Source organism: Cnephaeus nilssonii (assembly GCF_951640355.1).
Source record: "Cnephaeus nilssonii genome assembly, chromosome: 14".
Taxonomy (NCBI): domain Eukaryota; kingdom Metazoa; phylum Chordata; class Mammalia; order Chiroptera; family Vespertilionidae; genus Cnephaeus; species Cnephaeus nilssonii.
This window is the reverse complement of record NC_137085.1, coordinates 45,185,292-45,207,766: the sequence shown is the minus strand read 5'-3', so window position 1 is coordinate 45,207,766 and position 22,475 is coordinate 45,185,292. Positions and strand designations below refer to the sequence as shown.

At 44.9% G+C, this 22,475-nt stretch overlaps 1 protein-coding gene across 6 annotated transcripts in view; it reads right to left on the bottom strand.

Annotated features, from left to right (window-relative positions):
* The window catches only part of KANK1 (KN motif and ankyrin repeat domains 1), a 191,129-nt gene that overhangs the window by 42,021 nt on the left and 126,633 nt on the right, over nt 1–22,475 (bottom strand). For 5 of the 6 annotated variants that reach the window (XM_079790919.1, XM_079790917.1, XM_079790921.1 and 2 more), the window contains one exon: nt 21,971–22,089. In XM_079790919.1, the coding sequence (XP_079647045.1) occupies nt 21,971–22,007 (37 nt within the window). In that variant the 5' untranslated portion in view covers nt 22,008–22,089. Of the gene's footprint in view, nt 1–14,675; nt 14,700–21,970; nt 22,090–22,475 lie in introns of those variants that run through there. The other variant, XM_079790922.1, reaches the window with a different exon arrangement.

The following is a 22,475-nucleotide window of genomic DNA, read 5'->3' as shown; positions in this document are numbered from 1 at the left end:
GTCAGGAATCTATTTGGCCCAGAAACTCTATTTTGGGCTTTCACTGTTCAAATGTGGAATAATCTGAGCATCAAACTAACATGAGCAATGACAGTCATAGATTACAATCCAGTGAACAAATTAGGTATCTTGAGTTGATAAAGTTGTAATAAATACAGTAGTGTGCCAACTAATAAATAATGAAGGAATTGTGGAAACAAACCACCATTTAACAACCATTATAACAACGGCTGATTCATGCAGGGATGGTGAATGCACACTGAGGCGACTGGATAGAGACTGCCCACTTAAGAAGAAGATAGTGGTTTGGCCTCAGAATACCTCCCCCACAAAATACTAATCAATCCCAAAGGGAAACGTGGCGACTCTCAGTATAGACAGCTGACGGACAACCACCTGGACCGGGTGATCGAGGCTACAGCATCACGTGCCGGATGCTCTGAGAAGAGCACAGCATCACGGCTGTGGTGCTCCTGCCTGGGAGGCATGGCCTGAGTCTAGAAACACTGATGGGATTCTACTTAGAAAATATCCTACCAAATAGCAGGCGCCTCTTTTTAAATTGCCAAGGTCATGAAGGAAAGGGAAGGCTGAGGCTGAGACCTGTCTACATTGGAGGGCATTAAAGAGATGTGACAAATGCACCACATGCACGTACGCACACACAGATGCAGAAACGATGGAGCAAATGTGGTCAAATGTTACCCATTGGGGAATCTGAATCATAGCAGCTATTTAAAGACAGTGTCAGGCATCTATTTGGCTCAGAAACTGTCTTTTGGGACCTTGCTGTTCAAATCTGGGATAATTGGAGCATCAAAATAACAATGTTAATCATTGTGTGTGTATGCGTGTGTGTGTGTGTGTGTGTGTGTGTGTGTGTGTGTGCGCGCGCGCACACATCCACATGAACAACTGTAAACGTCCTTTGCCCCGCTCTGTATGTAAAACCTGCCTTCACTGTGCTGCAGCGTCTCTGGGGTACGTGAGTGCAGTCAGCCAGTCACCAGGGAGCACAGCCAACACTCCACTGTTGCTTGGATGTCACTAAAGCAGCTTTTTAAAAAAAAAAATCAACACAGGGGCTGATGTCTCTGCTCTCCAGTATTACACATTCTTTGAGGAATTTTACATTTGTTTGAGGTATCCCTGTAAACTTGTAGAGCTTCTCAATTATTAATCTTGCAAACTGATGTGCCAGGAGCCCCCTTAGAGAGAATGCAGTCTGAAAGATCCTTTCTGTGGCATTGAAAGTCTTCAACAATTTAGCCCCAATCCAGCTCTTCCCCGTTTCCTCCCCACCCTGAACCTCAGTCCACCGGAGTGACTTGCAAGCCTACCTGCCTTTGCTAACTCGGTTTCCTCTACCAGCACACACGCCCTTCCCCAGCCTCTGCCACCTGTCAGAATTGGCTGTATCCACCTTAGGGCCCGTCCTTTGTAAAGACTTCGCTTACCTCCAACTGCTCTGTTCTGGGAAGAACTGGTCCCTCCTTCCCTCCATTCTCCTAAAACACTTTGCCTAAACGTATGGACACGTGTTATAGTTAGCAGGCACATGACTGCCTTCCCCTAACAGACTACAGGCAACTTGGGGGCAGGAACCACGCAGTATTTATTTTTCTATCCCTCACCGCATAGCATGGTGCTTGGCACACAGCATATTCAATGTTTGTTGAAATGAAAACTCCCATGTCTAGGCATGTACCGATTATAATAAGTGTGGTGGAGAAAGAGTGTAATGATTAAAATCAGACACTCTAGGGCCTGACTGCCTGAGTTTGAATCCTGGCGTTGCCACTTTCTAGCTGTTGGCAAGACAGATTCTATCCCAGTGGTGCAGCTGGGGAAAACAAGGGCCTGCTTTGCAGTCCTGCTGTGGACCACCGAGAATGATGCCTACTGTCCTCTATTACTGGACCACTCTGTAGTCTGGTGACGCAGATAGCCCTGGCATCCCCAGATGATCCAGAACTCCCCTCCTCCACCCTGCCCCGCACCCCCCTACTGGCCTCCTGAGAAGGTAAAGCTAGAAGTGTTGAAATGTTTATTCAAAATCAATCAAGTTTGCTAAAATATTGAGGTCTAAATTGGTTTCTGCTTCCCAGAGTGGATGAGGGAGATGCTGGCGGGGCCGGCAGGAGGCTGTGCCTGTGCATGAGGGTACACACTAGGCTCAGGGACAGTGGGGTGCTGGAGCTGGTCAGGTGGAGAGGGTGATCGAGGCTACAGCATCAACCAGGCATTGGAAGGAGGTAAAACAAAAATAAGCAGAAGTAGGCAAACATCCTCCAACCTTTAAAAGTATTATTATGGCCCAAGTTAAAATACTTCCTTGTCACAGGAAGAGGACAAAGGTAGGCCCTAATGTTTCTGAACAACCTCATTCTCCTACCTCTACCAAAGTCGTAGGAGTAAAGCGCTCTTTAACACAATGCAGAGACGTGTGCCTTAGACCCAAGGGGCGCCTTCCCATCCAGCCAGGATGGCTGCCTAAACTGGGGGAGGTATGATTCTTTTTTGTATTGTTGTTAACTCTCACCAGAGGGTATTTTTTCCCCCATTGATTTTTAAAGAGAGTGAAAGGGAGGAAGGGAGTGGGAGAGAGAGAGAGAGAAAAACATTGATGTGAGAGAGACACATCCATTGGTTGCCTCTGGCATGGGCCCAACTAGGAACGGTAACAAACCTGTAACCAAGGTGTGTGCCCTTGACCGGGAATCGAGCCTGCAACCCGTTGGTTTGTAGGCTGACGCTCTAACCACTGAGAAACACTGGCCAGGGTGGAGGTAGAATTCTTTTCATAAAACAAGAACAGGAGCTGTCAATATCGCCCAGTTCACGCACACGCAAGGGGAAGGAGGAATCTGGAATCGCTCCATGCCGCAGGAAGGTCTGTATGTGTGAAATGAGGGGGTTGGTGGGGCTCGGTGATTTCCAAAGGTTGCTTCCAGCCTGTGACTCTGACTGCACGTTACACAAAACTTCCTAACACCTCATGCTATGTGATGAAGTGAGGAAAGAAGCTAATTGCAGCAGCTGTCAGACCAGATGTGCGGGCCGGCAGAGCCCCTGGCCTTGCTCTCTTCCCAGGTCATTTCGCAGCACCTTTCCAGTTGCACCACAACACCTGACACCACCTCAGGTTCCCCACACGCCACTTCCCTTTGCTGTATCTCCAGTTCTACTCGGGGCGGGTCTCAGGCGTCCAGAAGCCAGGCTGCAGGTGAGCGGCTGCGAGGGGAAGGAAGTGGAAAGAGTTGCTGTTCCTGGGAATGGAATGGGCTGTGCCTTCATGAAGGGTGCACGACGTTAAGGAGGCCCGTGACATTAAGTTAAGGTGCATTCTATTACAGAGGCCTGGAGGTTTACACAGGGGCCCTCTTCTCCAGGGGTCAGTGTCAACCACAAGATGCAGTGACTCTTTACCCCAAATCTGCCTGAAAGAGCCAAGATGCCAGTCTTCAGTACTTGCCCTTCACCAGCTTAGGCAGTGCTGCTCTTCAAGGCCCACTGTCTAATTGAAAAGGCCATGGCTGAAACCCAGCCCGAATGTTCATGCACGCACCCAAGAGAACTAGCTCGGGAACTAAATTCTATTCTCCAAACCTTCTTTAAAAATAACACGTTGCTCTCCCTGGCCGGTGTGGCACAGCTGGTTGGAGCGTTATCCCGTAAACCGAAAGGTTGTGGGTCAGACTCTTGATCAGGGCACATACCCAGGCTGTGGGTTCGATCCCAGGTTGGGGTGCATACAGGAGGCAAAAGGTTGATGTTTCTTTCTCTCTCTCCTTTCCTCTCTTTCTAAAATCAATAAACATATCCTTGGGTGAGGGTTAAAATTTAAATAAAGTAACAATGCTGCTCTACGCATAAATAAGAAAATGTGCCAGTTCAAAGGGCGATTGGTGAAGAGCTGGGAATAGCATAAACTTGGACTTTGGGACAGAAAGGGCTTTTCTAACACAACAGAAACAAACTGGGGAGGGGTTGAGGGGGCTGAAGTAACTGTATGAGTCTTGGGCCTTATTTTGTTTTATAGTGTTTATATAAGAAAAAGAAACCAGCTTTAAAAGCACACTGAGCAGCTCCCATTAGAAAAACTGAGCTGAAAACAAATGACCAAAAATGGATTTAGCAACAAAAAGGGAAACTCTGGAATTTAATTAAACCATAAACTCAAAAACTCCAGCCTTAGCATACAGTACCACCTTTCACTCCTATAACAATGATGGCTTTATGTTAAAGCCCCAGCTAAAGCTGAAATTTCCACTGAACCAAAAATCAAGCTCTGAGTGATTCTTCCCAGCTTGTTAGTAGGAGCAAATATTTTACATAACATACGGAGCCCGAGTCTCTACCCCACCAACCCCCACCAGGAACGTCGCACTATCCTGGTCTTCTTTACTGGGGCTTTCTTACTTACCCACCCAGAAACAAAATAACTGATTTTCAGCAAGCAGGAAGCCAAGTCTCAGGCACGCTTCCCTCGGCATTAAAGGGACTACACACACATGGGCAGGCAAAGTGCCCAGGAGCTGCTGCCGAGAATTTATTTATACCCATTTGGAATTTCCTGACCAACCAGCAGCCTCCTGCTGGCCACGGGTTTAATTCCAGGACTCTCTGGGCGTCAGTGAGACAGCAAAAAACTACCAACGAACGAAACTGTTAGGGAGGATCTTAACAACACAAGAGGCGAAGACAGACCTCTCCCATGCCCCTTCTGAGCTTCCAAACGAACTATCCTTTATGAAATGCTAACCTAGAAATGCAGCTGTGGACCTGCTCATGCTAGGAAGACTTAGAAAGGCAGCAAATGCTTCCATAAACCCCCACCCCACCCCCCAAAGCCTCCAGGACTGAGGAAGGCTCCCTGCTATAATCGGAGCCCTGGCTCAGCAGCCCTCTTAGGGAGGAAATGATTCCGTGTAAGGCTGAACCCAGGCTGGGCTGGAGGCAAGTGGTTCCTTTCCTTGGTGTATTTTTATTTAATGCAGCATGCAATTTGAAGGCTAAAAACACCCCCATTTGTAAACCACAGACCCAAACCTTTTTTTTTTTCATGTTCCCTTAAACATTTTACCCAAATTACATCATGTGACTTTCTAAGACACAGAATTCATGTCTCCCCCGCGCCCCCCCCAAATGCATTCTGTTTTAGGGTGATCATATATTTGAGCAACCTTTGGTTTCTATGCAAAAAGTTAAAGAATGATATATGTCCCTCTAATGATTTTATTTCAATACACCACCTTTAAAAAATAAGAAAGAAAAGTTTCTTTTAAACCATTCGTCACCTATGCCTCAATACACTGGGTAAAAGTGAATCTAGAGGAAGAGATTGACAGAATTTTCTCTACAGGACAAACAAGCAAAGCCAGTTCTAAACAATAAGGCAGAGATTACCAAAGATTAGGGATGACTCTAAATGGCCTGCTTTGTAAAGTTCAAAACAGGAGAAAGGCAAAGTTTTCAAGAGCCCACTGCCTTTGCCTCGTTTGACTGGTTCAGGTTTAGTGTCTGCACCCGCCCCCCATCACTCCATTCATCTTCCCCCCTTCCATTCTCCCAGCCCGCATCTGGGGGCTGGGTCCTGTAAGGGATTCTCTTTGGCACAGACATTTTTCTGTGTGAAGCTACAAAGATTAAACTTTTTAAAGATGATGTGGGACTCATTTAGGTTTGTTTTACACAAAACAAACAGACTGACTGAAAGAGAAATAACAAGCAAAGAACAAAGCCGCCAGGGCCAGAGACTTTGAAATACAGGGTCCAAATAATTCCAAATTATGTTACCCACACCTCCAACATCAGAGGTGAGATTTGAGTTAGGTCTGTCCTTATGATTTTGGGGGACTTTAGAAAACTTCATGGAGCTATTTTACATTTCATAAAATTCACCCCATTTTAAGTGTACTGTTGGGCGAGTTTTAGTAAATGTATACCACTGTGCATCTAACACCACAATCCGGTTGTAGAAAACATCCATCATCCTGAAAATTATCCCCAGGTTTGTTTTATCATTTGCTTTGTGAACAGGTAATTTTTCTTCTCTGGGCTTTTGAAAAAAAGCCTGGTATTATTTAGTCACATTAGTATTGTCCCAACTAGATACTAACATCAAAAGTCTTGTTCTCAAGAATTAAACGGAGGAAAGCAACAGAATGTAGTATTTCTTCATCCTGCAAAGCAAAAATATCCTGCTAAATTTTTATTTTCTTTTATATTGTGTTCTGGGAAGAATAGAGCTTATTCTACAAAGCAGTTGAAGGTAATGATCTCACATGTGTGCTTCTATGAAGGAGAGGTCTAGCAGAAAAAGACATTGTATGCAAATAAGTCTCTAGTCCTCTGGTAGGGAGGATGACAAAGGGTGTAATGGGAGAAGAATTAAAAATAGGAGAGTCACAAAGGTTCCCATTGTAGTGGCAAAGGCACACCTGTCCGCCTTTCCTCTCTCTCAACTTATGTACAAAAGAAGCAGCCAGATGCAGTCTGGGAGGATGAAGATGTACGCAAGACTTTTCCTCGGATAGGTGGAGAGTAGGCAGAAATGGTGACTCCCAGTGAGAAGGGCAGTGGGCCGTAGACAAAAGACTTCTGTGTTTCCCAGGCTGGCTGAGTGAGTGCATTGACAGTCTTCCCAGGAGGGTGGCTGCAGAGTTCTCAATCAAGCATGCCTGAGCCTATGCTTCTTCTACGCTTACTTAACAGGATTACTGCATCAAGATATTTTTCCAGAGGGCCTGACCCCAGGTTTAGAGATAAAGCCAAAATCAAATGAAGTAATGACTGGTAACAACGAATTCTATTTTGGACATTTTAAGATGCATATATCCTGGGATGCCCTGCATTTACCGTCCTCCTCCTCTCCTTGATTTCTTACCACCTTCCCAGTCTCAGAGACACAGCACAAATGCACCCGGGTTATCAGTCTCACAACATCTTTCCCCACCATGCCCTGCGCACAATTCTTCTTGACCGCACTGTCCCAAGTGTGTCATACATTTATATGAACTCGTTTAATCTTCACAACAACCCTATGACTGTCGGCAGTTCACAGGTGAAACTCATGTCATCCATGTTGCTACTCTACTGCTCCCGCCTACTGGACTGCTGTATTAATGCTACACTGCACTGGAGAGCCACACACCAAACACATTCTTTCCTGTAGCCCTTTAGAGGGCAAAGCAAGCTGGGAAAGGGGAGGGGAGCCGGCATTTCTGGTGGATGCTGTTTCAATGCTTTTGCTTGTACCATTCCTTCCCCTTCTGATGCACACCCCACACCAAACCTTCTCGGACAAAATATTTCTAGTTTGCAAAGATCGGCTAAAGTATCAGTTCTGCCTGCAGTTGTCTCATCTTCCCAGCCACCTTTTCCAGCCAGGCTCTCAGAGTAGCTTGTTTTTCCCCCCTGCTCCAATCTGTGCACACACCTTACATTCCTACAACCTTACAGGAGCTTTGTGCTTTTCATCTCAACCACAGCTGTGCCCCGGCCCTGCAGGTGCCCAGGACGCATTCGGTCAACTTACTTCCTTCATGAGGAGCCAAACTTGGAGTATTTCCTTTTAAAGAGCTGCATGCAAATGTCAAGGACTCTGAGCCCAGGCCCTCACTTTACCGCTGAGGCAGGACAATGGGTGAGGGGACTAACATCACCTTTGCCATTCAAGGTGAAGGTGCCAGGGCTGGAACCTCCCAGAGCAAGCATGTCAGAGCCACAGGTTCTCAACCCCGCTGCACAATCAAAGGGCCTGGGCTGTCTCTAAAAACGCCGAGTCACCGTCCCACTCCCACCCCAATGAATCAGAATCGCCTGGGGTGGGGCCGGAGGCATCAGCAAGTTTAGAAGCTCCCAGATGAGTCTATGCCACAGCCCGGGATGAGACACTGGGCTAGAAATCAAGCAAAATCTGAAACTCAAAGTGTGCTCTTCCTTTAGGCTAAAAAGAAGCCGAGAGCCAAATTGGGGGCAGCCCTTCAGGCAATTCAAATATTTTCAGAGTCCAGATCACAAGTTCAAATACCTTTAGAGTCCAGGCCATCAACGGGAAGGAAGGGGTCTGGAGGGAGTTGGAGGAGACCAGAGAGTCCCTGTCCTCTCCAGTTGCCTGTGGACCAATAGAAATACTAGTACACCCCAGTGACGTGCCAGATCAGTGGTCGGCAAACCGTGGCTATCGAGCCAATGTGGCTCGAGAGCCGAGGTTTGCCGCTCTGTTGACTAATGAGTTTGCCAACCACTGACCTAAACATTTAAAAGAGGAACACTGTGGCTCAGTAGTTGAACTTCGACCTATGAACTAGGACAGTGGTTGGCAAACTCATTAGTCAACAGAGTGGCAAACTGGCTCACAAGCCGTGGTTTGCCGACCACTGTGCCAGATCTTTTGACTTTTCAAGAGAAGCTGAAATTTTCTATGAAATTGCCTAATTTCAAAAACTTTGACAATTGATGGGGGAAAAAACTATATTTACCAATCCTATATAATAAAAGCCTAACAACCATAACAGTATAACAACCAGAATGACCGCTCGACCAATCGCTATGCGATGCATCGACCACCTCTTGGTGTCCCTCCCCACCCCCGGCCCACAGGCTCCGATCACTGGATAGCGAACAGGGAACCGGGGTGGGTGGTGGCAGGGCAGGATTGGGGACTGGCGAGCAGGCGGAACGGCCGACCTCTTGATCCCTCCCCTGGGCCAGCAGGCTCTGATCATAGCTGGATGGTGAACGGGGAACCAGGGTGGGTGGAGGCAGTGGGGTGGGACTGGAGACTGGCAAGTGGGCAGAACGGCAGACCTCTTGATCCCTCCCCGCCGGCCTGCAGGTTCCGATAGCCAGATAGCAAAAGGGGAACTGGGTGGGTGGCAGAGGCGGGGTAGGACTGGGGACTGGCGAGCGGGCAGAAGATGGCCCTGATTGCAGGCTAGGCCTAAGGACTCTACCTGCACACCATTTCCTGTGCTGGGCCTCTAGTAAAATATATAATAAAGTAAAAAAACAAAAATTTGGGACAATTAATTCAATTTTTAAAAAAGCTTTGAGTTGGTCAAACAAAACATACTCCCAGGCCTCCGTGTGCCACCCAGCAAGGACTTCCCCGTATTTACTCGGGATCCAATTTCATTCCTGTTCCCATCCCTTTTCTTTTCCCACTTGCTAAGGGGCCAACTTTTTCACATTTTATATTGCAAGAGTCCTTGTTGGAACAAGCTATAACAAATTAGAAAAACCATTTTAATTCTGGTGCATATTAACTTAATTGCTTCTGTTTAAATTTAGCTGTTTTACTACTAGGATGTTAAAAGAGAAAAAAATCTCATGGGTACAGACAACAGTGGAGTGATTACGGGGGTGGGTGGGTGAAGGTGAAAGAGGGCACGGGGGGTGGTGGGGATAAATGGTGATATAAAAATAAAATAAAGTAAAATAAAGAGAAATAAAGAAAGAGAGACAAAGGCAACAATCAAAGCAACAGTCCAGGATCCCTTGTACCATTTCTCTCACAGGTAAACTTAATGTGCAAAATCCTGATTTATAAGCCTACCTGTAAGAAATCATCTTAAAAAGAAACAGATTGAAGGCAAGATGCTGTTACCACTTTTAAAGAGGGCCTGAGTTATTTCTGCTGTATTTGAGACTTCTTCCCAACCCCTGAAGAATTCAAATACCTTATGAGCTACTTTACCCGTCTTTTCTCAGACTGTGATGGGTGTGACACCAAAAGCTGGGTGTCTAAGGAAACCACGGTGAGGGAGAAAAGCGGGCGTAGTTCCTGTCCTTGTCACCATAGCTGCTTCTCCACCCACATCCACCAAAGCCTAAGGGACTGTCAGGACTTGAAGGGATTACAAGGACAGGTCCAGCAAGGGCTCCCAGCTCTCTCTTGCCCTGTGAGGTGAGGTGTGTACCGTGTTGGGTGTTGGAAGAGGACTCCTCCTGTGTGGGACAGGGATTAGAAGGATCTGCTCCTACAACTGAATGCCAGGGGAGATTTTCCCAGGAGAGGCCACAATCAACAGGAGGAGGGTGTGTGCCCCGTGGAGGTGTGAGATTCCACTCAAGAGAGTGAAATTAGGAAGAGGATGCTGCGGAAGATGGGCCTATCTTAAAAGGCCAGAAAAAGTCCTCTTTCTTCATTATACCCTACTCAACCAAGTGCATTTCCCCACACATATTTGAGCCTGAACACTGGAGTCACAATGAATTCATACACATTAGGCTTCCTTTTCAGTCTGGGTTGCCCCAGGGTTATTACTTTCATCAAATTTAAACAAGAGACTGTCACGCCAGTATTCTTATTGCTTGGGAAACTAGTCAAATACCCTGGTCTTATATAATCACAAATGGAACCAGGATTTCACAAAACTCTAGCTTTATTGTAAAGGATTACTTTAGTTATTTCCTTTAACTAATAAAAAAAAATAAGCAGTGCAAAAAGAAGAAAAAGAGACTGTCACGCAATAGGCTTTCATCTGAGATTTAAAATCAACTTTTAAAAAAGTCAAATGGCCCAAGCTGGTTTGGCTCAGTGGATAGAGCGTCGGCCTGAGGACTGAAGGGTCCCAGGTTCGATTATGGCCAAGGGCACATGCCCGGGTTGCAAGCTCGATCCTCAGTAGGGGACGTGCAGGAGGCAGCCAATCAATGATTCTCTCATCACTGATGTTTCTATCTCTCTCTCTCTCTCCCTTCCTCTCTGAAATCAATAAATATATATATATTTTTAAAAAGTCAAATGACAAAATTAACTGAAGCACAAAACCAAATAAGGGAATTAAAACTTTAAATTAGATTACCACAAAGACTATAAAGGCTGTAAATAATCAGTGATGATAAGGACAGTTTTTCTCATCTAAAAGGGGTGACAGAACGGCAGAGACCTTCGCAAGAAAACCATGGGAGAGAAGGAAGGTAGACCAACCGGCCACACTCCCACCTGAGAGGTCACCAACTCAGGTTCTCATCCAGTTTCAGCCAGCCACCAAACCAGACTAGGTACTAGGCCTGGGACAAAAGAAACCGACCGGAGTTCCACCTCCTCTCTCCCTGGCTGGGTTGCTAACAAGCAGAGAAAGGAGAAAGGAGAGAGGCCATGAGAGAACTTTCCAAATGGCCTGTGACAATAACCCTCCCTGGACAACCACGTTATATCAGGCCACCTCTCCCTGAAACCCCAAGCATTCAACAGACACGATCATTGTAGGCCTCCCTAGAGTACGTGATGGAAAGAAGGCAGATACCAAAACTTCCACTTAGAGGAAGAAGAAAAGCAAGCACGTGTGTGTGACAAGTGAGAGCCACCTGTTCCTTCAGGCTGGGAGAAAACTGCAAAGGGCGTAACAATCTAAGACTGGCCACTGGCAGGGCTCAATCCCACAGATTCGTAAGTAGGCACTGTCCTGCGTTTTGCTCTGTATTAGATGCCCAGCATTATGCCAGCACCAAGCCGGTGTGCTGCAAATCTCTCTTGAACACTGAGCATGTTGACTCTATGCTCAGTACTAAGCAAGCCACGATGGGCACACCAAGATGAAGAAGACACGGAATCTTGCGTCTTCAGACCTCAGAGCCGACCTATTAGTGAGGTACACATCCATAAACTCTTACCTAAAAGCAAGAGATGACAACTACTTAATAGAATGCAAAGCTCCCTGGGAATAACGAAGAGGAAGGGTGACTTTCCATTGGGAGTGTCCGAGAACACCTGTTGGACAAGGTTAAGAGAAGAAGCAGGTCGTGAAGGACAAGAAGGGCTTATATTAATAGATAAGGCAAAGACGTCCAGAGGAAGAGAACAGTGCTCTGGGCAAAGCCACTGAGAGGGGAACAGGACAGAGTGGGACAGGGGAACAGCAGCTGGGAGGGTGCCGGGGACCGCGCCTCTTTCACAGCTCTTTGGACAGAGCTGGTGTCTCGCTCCTTGGGGCCGTGGAAGCTGGGAAGGCTCACCATGATTTCTGAAGGCTCACGCATGAGGACTGGAGGAACAGAAATAGACCCCGGATTCTATCAAAATAAGGCCAAAAACAACAGCTCAGAGTTAAGAGAAGGGAACAGAGATTAAATTGAGGGAAGGATAAAATGGTTGGAGAGAAAGAAAAAATAACAAAAGTATAGAAAGCTGAATGATCCTTAATCTTGCCAGCCATCCTTAACCAAACAAAATCACAAAGCAGTGAGAGCGAGGCAAAGACCACTTTCGCAGGCCCTGAGGACGAGAGCGTTCCACCAGAGGGAAACAGCTGCCTTTACTGCCGCATGCATGAACGTGCAGTCACTTAGAAGCCAGCTACTGAATGAATGAACTGGCTGAACTGAAGTATTTCTACTGAGTTCCGAGGCATTTCTTCCGGTAGTCCCCAAATGACACCCCGGTTTAGCTTCACCACTATTTGGAAAGTTTACTTTTTCATCATCCAAGTGTCCAGAAGATGGAACACCAAAGAATAACACCCCAGAGGAAAAGCCCCCGGCTCTGGGTCCCCTCTACCTTTCTGAAGATGTTCTGGTCTTGGGTTTCTTCACTTAAAAGCAGTATCCAGAGGTGGCGTTAAGTTCCAGCAGCTTTCTAGTGCCCAAAGAACGTCTGTGCACCCTTCCTCAGAGATCACACAGTGTGTGTGTGTGTGTGTGTGTGTGTGTGTGTGTGTGATATGCAGGAGAGTGCAGAAGGCAGTGCTCAGGATCTGCTGGGATCCCTTACGGGACAGGCTTGACACCGCTTCCCCTCACACGGCCAAACAGCTGTCCCTGGGGCAGACGTGGAAGCTGTGGTGCTAATGGAAAAATCTGGTGGCCCAGGACTTCGGTGTTTTGCAATGTTTTCCTGTAGGCTGCTGCTGCACTGCTGGAATGGTCTGACATGCAAACCATTCCCTCCTCCCCTCCCCGCCTACAGACTTCCAGGTCTCCACCCCGCGTGCTATAAAAATCAGTGTCTCATCGGGCTGATTCACCCCTGGAAGGGGCGGAGTCCCGGTGAGGGTACAAGCTGCATGGAGCCAGCAGGTCTTCTGCCTCCTCTGCCAGGCCAGAGACGACAAACCCATCTTTGTCCTCACAGCTGGAGGGGACCACACCAAACGGGCTGCCTCAAAAACATGTCCCTGGTGCGCTCCCGATCTGAATAAAGCATCCCAGCCCCTGGATCTGAAATGCTGGGGAAAAGGCAATAAATGTGCCGTACCTTGGCGGGTGTGTGGAATTAGATGAGGGGGATATTGAGAGCAGAGAGAGAGTGAACTATTTTGTGAGTCAGTTATAAAAACGTCAGAGTTGATGCACACGGACTAAGGTTTTAAAGGTATTAAGCAGCTGGATTATGAATGATTAGAACTGTCACATCTGTCTCCCCCTTTTTATATTTCTAGTCTGGGAATATTCTCCCCTTCCTTCTTCCAGGAGACTCTTAAATGTGCCTTCCGGACAGAAACACTCCTAATGCCTTGGCCTGATGGGCGGTGGATGCCAGAGGAAAGGGCACCAGGACATGGGCAGGGATGGGAAAATCGGGCAGGACAAGCTGAATCAATGTTTTCACAAACTTATCTGCAAAGCTGATGGGATTTATCAACTAAACTTTCGAAACACTGTGAGACTAAATTTAGAGAGTCACATGACTATCTCTTGATGCTACCTAACAGAAATCTAGTCCAAAATATAAAAGACCCCTTCGAGAGAAAACTTTTCCAATTAAGTAAAATTGTGAAAAAGAACCTAAAATAATCTCAGTACTTGTGACTATTAATAGCTAATGGCTTCCATAAACTATTACTCTAGTACCAGCTCCTTTAAGTAAAGATTCACATGTCAAATTGCAACCACGGCCACCACCTTTGATCCAGCTGGGAGAAATGTCACGGACCACTCAAATCGGGCTTGTCACAAACAGGACGGAGCAAGAGCAGGACAGAGGTTTAACTTTCAGGATAAGAACAAATCCCATGAATCCAACAACGTGTCCCTCGGCCCAGCTCTCCCACATGTCGATAGTTCTGCTTTTTTACCCGTTGGTTAGAAAGGCCTTCTGAATATTATATTATTTTATTTAACCTGAATTTTCAGCCATGGCTTGCTCCAAGAACTGCTAGGATTAGAAATCTAGTCACAATTTTTTTTCCCAAATCCTCAAAATAGCAGCATGCTTATTTTTAAGTTGTGAGATCACTAAGGTTATATGCACAAATGGGCTGCACAGCTTAAAAACTTCTCATTTTCAGGCTTCATAATGAACTGCAACCCAAAAGCAGGACCAGGCTTTGCCTCCAAAACACGAGCACAGTCCTAAAGCATATGGACATGAATAACCAGCTACAGCTCACTCCGAAAACATCCCGCAGAGAAGCCAGGAGAGGAAAAGGGAAACACCAATTTATTTTTAATTAGAATTTCGAGACGTGTTGGAATGACTCTTAACAAATCTGATTTCCTGACTGGGTCTTCCTTGAGGTTTTTATTAGAGCAGTCTCCTCAATGCAATTTTAATTAAAATCTGTTGCCAGAAAAGAGCAAGAATTCACTATTCCTCTGAATTTGAGAACCATGCTAATATTTTTTCGTGCCAGATCAAAACAAACAGCTTTTCCTTTATTTATAGAAAAGGACCCCGGAGCAGAAACCGAGAGCTTCAGTCACTCATTCCCCAAGCCCATACAAACCTTGCTCAGAGAGGACACAGAGGAGATGAACTGGAATTATCCAGCACACAGGAAGGACGCAAACCCTGGAAAAGGAAGCTGGTGAGTTCCACTCCGATGGGCTGAGCTGGCTCACCCAAGTCCCTCAAGAAAGAGGGGAAGTGCCTGATCAGAAGTCCATGCCAATGCTCACGATGGGAAGTCGGTGGGGGAGCAGGCACAGGACATGCGCGTCCTTGGAGGAAGGGCTGTTTTAATCCTTTGCCCCAAGATGCAAGCTTAGAGCGACAGCAACAGCTCAAGTTCTCAACACAGAGAATCTCCTTATGGGGTTTTTATTTGGTGTTTTTTCTTTCTTGCTGGCACCCACAAAGCATCTAGGAAGAAGTCTCCAACCAAAGGGTATCTTTGCCCAGCACCCGGATCCTGCCCTTCCTATACTTCCTACACTTGCTGGAAGTACCTTCCTCCGCCTAGCTGGAGAGGCAATCACCTGTTTGAAATCAGACGCTTAACCCATTAAGACGCGCTCAAGGTTTGGAGCAAGAAAGCGTATTAGGTGAAGCTGGCTATGGCTTGGATTAAAACTCAAGCCCTGTAAACAGGCAAGCCCCGAGCAGGCACGGACCTTTGAGAACCCCTGAAGGGGCTGCATGAATCCTGGGGTTTTATTTGACCAGATAGGCAGGACCCCGAAACCCAGGTCTCCTGTTTGTAGGTAGTCTCGGCATTTCCACCGCTAGGAAATTCAAGGACAACGGCTTTTTACTTAAAAAATGTAACTGTCTTCTCATCCACCATCACTGCGAGAAAATGAATTATTCCATTTATAAACGTCAGTGTGACATGAGCCTTCAGTAAACTAACAACTAACAGCTTCTTTTAAAGCTGAAATGCACAATCTAACTAAATTCTATTACTAAATGCATATAAGGTATTAGATATATTTTAATGTGCCTCTATAAAATAATTCACACGAAGAGAAAATAACTTAGCAACATAACCCCTATCATGAAGGACTTTTCATTCTTAACCATGCTACTTCCGGGTTTTATACATTTTCTGAAATTACATACTTCCCCCTGGATCCGTTTAATCAGAACGTCACAGACACCACCCTTCTGATTTTAATGTCAACAGAATGCCGTACGCAAAGAAAAGAGACTCTCCATATTGAACTTCTGGCTTAGCCATTAACTTTTAGGTGACAAGTCGTGTTTTAGTCACCTAAAAGTCGGGCAGGGAGACTGGACAGGTAGCATCTAAAAGACCCCCCTTCCTCCAGCTCTTACAGGTTTTTGTTCCACCCTCTCAGCGCTCCTGATAGATACACCACTGAACACACCACTAAGGGGAGAATGCAAAGCACAAGTAGGCACACACATTGGATCCTTCTGCAAATGGGACCAGGAGACCCCGGAAGGTCATGCCAGCCACCCACAAACCAAAGCAGCCCCCGTTTCTAATCGGCTCACCCTCTGCCTCTGAACCGGCACCGACGCGGATGACACGCCTGGGACTCGCCACGGAGAACACACCGCCTCTGCTGTGCCCGGAGACTCTCCCCACAGATGGCCTCGGAAAACACCGGGGTGGTTCCAGCCAGACCAGTCAGTGCAAACTGGTCTTGCACTTGACAAACAGCAGGCAGTTCCTGCTGTCGGGGTCACCGCAGTGGGCTCAGGGTTCTGTTTGAGAAACGCTCCTGCCCAGGAAAAATATTTACACAGCCGAGAGTGGGCTGCGGGCGTTCCACCTGCACTGCCAGGAGTCTCTGGCTCTGAGTGACCGGGGGCATCAGTGGCCTTTGTACCTCCTTGAAGATCAGCGTGGAGACAAAGCCTGGAGCCGAATCACTGACGGGCTCACGTATGAAATGTATTCCATGAATTTAAAATGACAAAACACATTTTCATGCAATTCAATAAAGACTTTAATAAGTACATAATGCATCTGTCTGGAAGGGAAATGTATATATTTAGGCTGTGAAAGAGAAACAGCAAAAGAGGGCAAAAAAACTGCAAATAAACTAGTAAAGGCAAGTATTCGCAAAAATAAAAGATGGTGACGGCAGGCATAAAAAAAATCACTCCGTAGTGCTCCTCTACTTGTTTCCTTTAACTGCTGGACTCAGGACAGCAGCACAGTTCCTGCCCCGGTGCCTCAGCATCCGCCAGGCCCTGGCACGGCGGCACCCGTCCAGGTGTGTATTAGATCAGGAGCGCACGGCAGAGGCAGCAGGAGGGCAGTGATGCCCTCTGACATCGGACCTGCACCTTACATCTTAAAAAGTGTTTTTATGGCTATGGTTTTATTTTTTTTCTCACAACAATCCTGTGAAGAAGGCAGGACAGGTATTATTATCTTCATCTGACAAATAAGCTACTTATTATTTGGCTTCTGAAGAGATTCTAAACTCTAATTAACGTTTCACAACATTAATTAGTGTTTAGAGAGGTATCAATCGGTGCTTCCAGTTTACAACATGATTCAGAAACTTGGGGAAAAGTGGACTGTCCCATCTGAAAAATCTGCAGAAATACAGCAGTTTGCCTAATCAATGACCCCCCCCAGGTACTTCCTAATTAGCTATAAGAGAACAGTCATAATCAATTATGATGCTCATTCTCATCACATTAAAAAATGACACAGGGCCCTGGCTGGTTTGGCTCAGTGGATAGAGCGTAGGCCTGCCGATTGAAGGGTCCTGGGTTCGATTCCAGTCAAGGGCACATGCCCGGGATGCGGGTTCCATCCCTGGTAGGGGGCGTGCAGGAGGCAGCTGATCAATGATTCTCTCTCATCATTGATGTTTCTATCTCCCTCTCCCTTTCCCTTCCTCTCTGAAATCAATAAAAATATATACTTTTAAAAATGACTTTAGGGTACTCTTAGTGACACCATAATAAAATGTTTTAAATTAATAAAAACAAAACTGCGTCAGTCATCAGAAGTCCGATGAAGGATCTGGTGAAAAGGAGGTAACACCGACAAACGACTGACAATGACAGGGTGGGCAGGAAGAAAAAAGATGAAACCGGTCAGGTTGCCAGGCTTAGCAAATAAACAGAGAACACGCAGTTAAATTTGAATTTCAGGTAAACAAAATACTTTTACAGACTCTGTCCAGAGACAACCTTAACTTCCTCTCCAAGATCAGATTCTTGAGGGTAGGGATTTCTGCCTGTTTTGTTCATTGCTGTGTCCCCAGGGCACAGAACAATGCCTGGCACATGGTAGGTGCTGAGTGATACTATCCATATTTATCAAGCGAGGTGATGTGGGCATGGGTGCTTGCTATGTAACCCCATTTTGTAAGCCTGAAATGGATCCTAATAAATTTTACAAGTTACAGTATTAACTAACTGCTCTTACTTTCAAATCAGCACCTTTTATCCAATCTCACTGAAGGACGCACTGGGGAAGTCAGAGTATAAAAGGACTGGTGACTCGTCCCTCACCCAATTGCAACTCTAAGCGGGGACCTGAACGTGGGATGATCAGTCGTCAGATGGCTTCGCAGCCAAGGGCGCGGTGTGGCCAGGTGGTGTTTTTTTCAGCTGCTCCACTTTTTTGTTTTATTCTTAAAACCATGAACAGTGTTTCCTTTGCCAGGAAACTTCTCATGGGATTTCTTCTCAAGTTCTATGGAGCCCAGAGCAGTGATTTTTTCAGGGGGATAGGTGGGAGGACCCCTTTTGGGCATAACACATCTAGGGGAAGTATAATTTTAAAAGCGCAATTTAATATTATATCGTATCTTTGGAAAATAAAAGTAATATCAATTACTCCACATTTAAAACTCCTACTAAACTACCCAAATAATTTATCTTTTTCTCAGGGGAAAAATTAGTAACCAGCCTTCATTAGCTGCCATAAAACCCTCTTCATCCCATCTTAATCTAAGGCCTGTAAATTTCATTTCAAAAATAGTATATTCATAACAAGCATATACTTTTGCATTGTTTGAATTTGCCTAAAAAACAAACAAACAAAAAAACCAACAACAGTGGGTGTTTGTTTTATAATACAAAATGAGAAAAGAAAAGGTAAAATTATTTTTATGAGCACAATCTTAGCTATGTGAAATATAGGGTGTTCCCAAAAAATGTATACACAAACTTAGAATAATTATAAAGGCAGTGTTTATTAAAATATATTTCATTTTCAAAATTGAGCTATCAGCTGTTAAAGTGTATATACATTTTTTTGGGACACCCTGCATATAAAATATAAAGACTATATGAAAATTGAACAGAACATTTATTTCTGGGAGGTGGTATTACTAGTAATTCCTGCTTTATTTTTTTAGACAATGCTACACATCTATATTTTAAAATGTTCTACACTGAGCATCATATATATGTATATGTGCTGCCATGTATATGCAGATACAATGTATCCATGTTTAGAGAGCTGTATGTGTGATTAAAGTAATTGTGTATGACTGAGCCTCTAATCAGATTTGCTTTCAGGCTTGCTGAGGTCATGGTGACGAGAATAAACAAAAACCTTCCCTTGCCTGGTCCAGATACCTGTGTACATGAACAAGCCATACCCTGAAACCCAGAAGCCGCAATTAGAGAGCTTTCCTTTGCATTCAAACTCAGTGCCCAGGCCCATAAGGCAGGATACAGGGGAAGAGGAACGGTTATAGCTGGATCATCAGATTTGGGGAACAAGAGAAAAGAGAAACTTCAGGACAAGTCAAGTTGGACAAGGAATTAGGGACAAAAGGAGTAAATGTCTAAAACCCTTGAAGATAGATATTGTCAGAGACTCCAGAGGGTGGGGTTGGAGCCCCCTCACCCCCCACCCCAACAACAACTCCAATTCCCACCTTCCTCTGAGCGTGGGAATGGAAGTGAGGGCAGGGAAGGGAAGGAAGGAAGATAACAGCATCGCTAGATTGAAACCTGCCCACGACTCTCAGGAAATTTCACAATGCTTCAGTCTCCTTCCTTATCAAATATTTCACTAGAGAAACCAGTAATAATCCCGACTTTTTTCACTTCACTTAGGTAATTTACTGAGCTTCGCTGTGTACCACGTAGGGATGACAGTTGCTGGCGATGATGAGAACAGCGTCCCTGCGAGGGTTAAGTATGATAATGCAGGCAAAGCATCTTGGTCATTGTAGTGTTCATTACATGTTAGATATTGTCCTTCATATTTTATTGTTGACAGCAGTCCTAAGCAAAATTTAGAGAAGTCCCAACAAGTTGGGTAGTAGAAAGGACAAGCAAAAGAATGGGCAAAAGAAACAACTGAGTTTATTTGGGTTTGGTTTTCAGCAAACTACATCATTCTTGCCAGAGCGGATACTTCCAGCTGGGATTGCTGGAATAAAAAGTCACATATGCATACCTCATACAAAAATAAAACTCAAAATGGACTAAGGACTTAATTGTGAGACCTAAAACCACAAAACTCTCAGAAGAAAACATAGGCAGTAAACTATTTGATATCAGTCTTAGAAACATATTTTTGGGTATGTCCCATGAGCAAGGTAAACAAAAGCAAAAATAAACAAACGGGACTTCATCTAACTAAGAAGCTTCTGCACAGCAAAGGAAATCAACAAAACAAGAAGACAACCTACCGAATGGGAGGATATATTCGCAGATGATACAGCCGATAAGAGGTTGATATCCAAAAACATGTAAGGAACTCACACAACTCAATAATGAAAAAATAACCAATCCTATCAAAAAGTGGGTCGAGAACCTGAAGAGACATTTCTCCAAAGAGGATGTACAGATGGCCAACAGACATATGAAAGATCTCAATATCACTAATCGTCAGGGAAATGAAAATGAAAATCACAATGAGATTCCACCTCAGAACAAAAAGTCATTAAGTAACAAGTGTTGGCGAGAGGTGCACTGTTGGAGGGACCGGAAATTGGAGCAGCCACTGTGGAAAACATTATCGAGATTCTCAAAAACTAAAATAGAACTAAACATAGGACCCAGCAATTCCACTTTTGGGTATTTACAAAAAAAAAAAAAAAAAAGGAAAACACTAATTTGAAAAGATATATGCTCCCCTATGTTCACTGCAACATTATTCACAATAGCCAAGATATGAAGCAACTGAGGTGTCTGTCAATAGATGAATGGGTAATGAAGATATGGTACATATATATACAATGAAATGTTATGCATCAATAAAAAGGAATGAAACCCCCCTACTTGCAACCACATAAATGGACCTAGAGGGTATTATGCTAAGTGAAAGAAGTCAGGCAAAGAAAGAAAAATACAGCATGATTTCAGTTATAAGTGGAATTAAAAAATAAATCAAGATAAGAAACAGACTTATACAAACAAGGAACAAACTGATGGTTGCCAGAGGGGCGGGAGCAGTGTGGGGTGGAGAGATGGGTGAAAAAGGTGACATGGAAATAGTCAATAACACTGTGATAAATTTGCACAGTGACAGATGGTTACTAGACCGTATGGCGAGCACATCATAAGATGTATAAATGTTGAATCACTAAGTTGACACCTGAAACTAATATAATATTGTCTGCCAACTATAATAAAATAATGATTGCTTTGGGGGGGGGAAAATGTCACATACATGGGCTGGATGTGCCCACTTCAGGTCTCTCCTTTCTGCTGTTACCTTTAAAAGGACCCCTCTTTGTTTTACAGTTTACATACTGCATTTGCTCTATGAATTTCTCCCAAATTTTAGATAAGCAATGTTGGAATAGATATGCAAACTATATAGGTCTCCACTGTAATCACGGTGAGAAGTAGAATGCGAGTCTTTATGATTCAGAATGTGGCTTGCTGCACAGTCCCCTGGGAAAGTCACTTCAGAGAACATACCCTTCTCTTGCCCCCTCCCTTTCCCTTTGTGCAGCAACATCAAACACAACTGCTCGGGAGTAGATACTAGGGATTGGTTTTAAGCATCCAAACTCATGTCCTCTCCCATCCTTCAATCCCTCATAAAGAAGTACCAGGGGAGTATACATTACACTTGCATCAGCATTCAGGATTTTACATTTATCTTTCAACACTTCAATAGAATTGACTGAGGTAATAATTTACCTCACTGATTTCTGTACATAAAGACTCTAAAGATAAAAGCAAGTTCTCTAAGAGATTAAAAATCGAAACAATTCTCCCCCCTCCCCAATTTTATTGGATAGAACATCGCTTTGAAATTCTAGTTATCTAGGCAACTTGCTGTTATCTATCCATTTAGTGAAAGAGAAATTAGGAATTGGTTTGAGCATAGACACACACACACACACACACACACACACACACTCTCTCACACACACTCCAGAACACAGTTACCTGAGGCACAGCCGTTAACCTTTGTGGTGTGAGCCATGCTGGCTTGAATCCAACGACAGATCTAGAAAGGAGTGAGGAGTCATGCAAATTTATGCATCAAGTTCCCAAATGCATTCAACCTGAAACAATAAAGAGAGCCCCATCAAAACGGATCATTTAAAAGTATGTACAACACTAAATCTTAGTCTTCTGTTTACAAGGATGATTGCTAGTGGAGAAAGCAAATCTGAAAGGGGGCAGAGAGCCCGTGGCTCAAGGGGGTGGCCACCCTGGACCCGCCATTCGGTGCTAAGGGAGTAGTAACACGTCCACAGGTGCCCCCCGCTCCCCAAGTACAGGCTCTGAAAGCAGGTCTCCAGTGAATACTCTGATGGGAAACAAAACTGGTTATCCAGGAACGCGACTTTTTAGGAAGGTGGTCTTCAAATACAAATGACCTCCTAATGTGTATCATTCTGTAGCACTTCACAGACTTTTGGTTTTTAAGCTTATCCTCCTTTTGAAA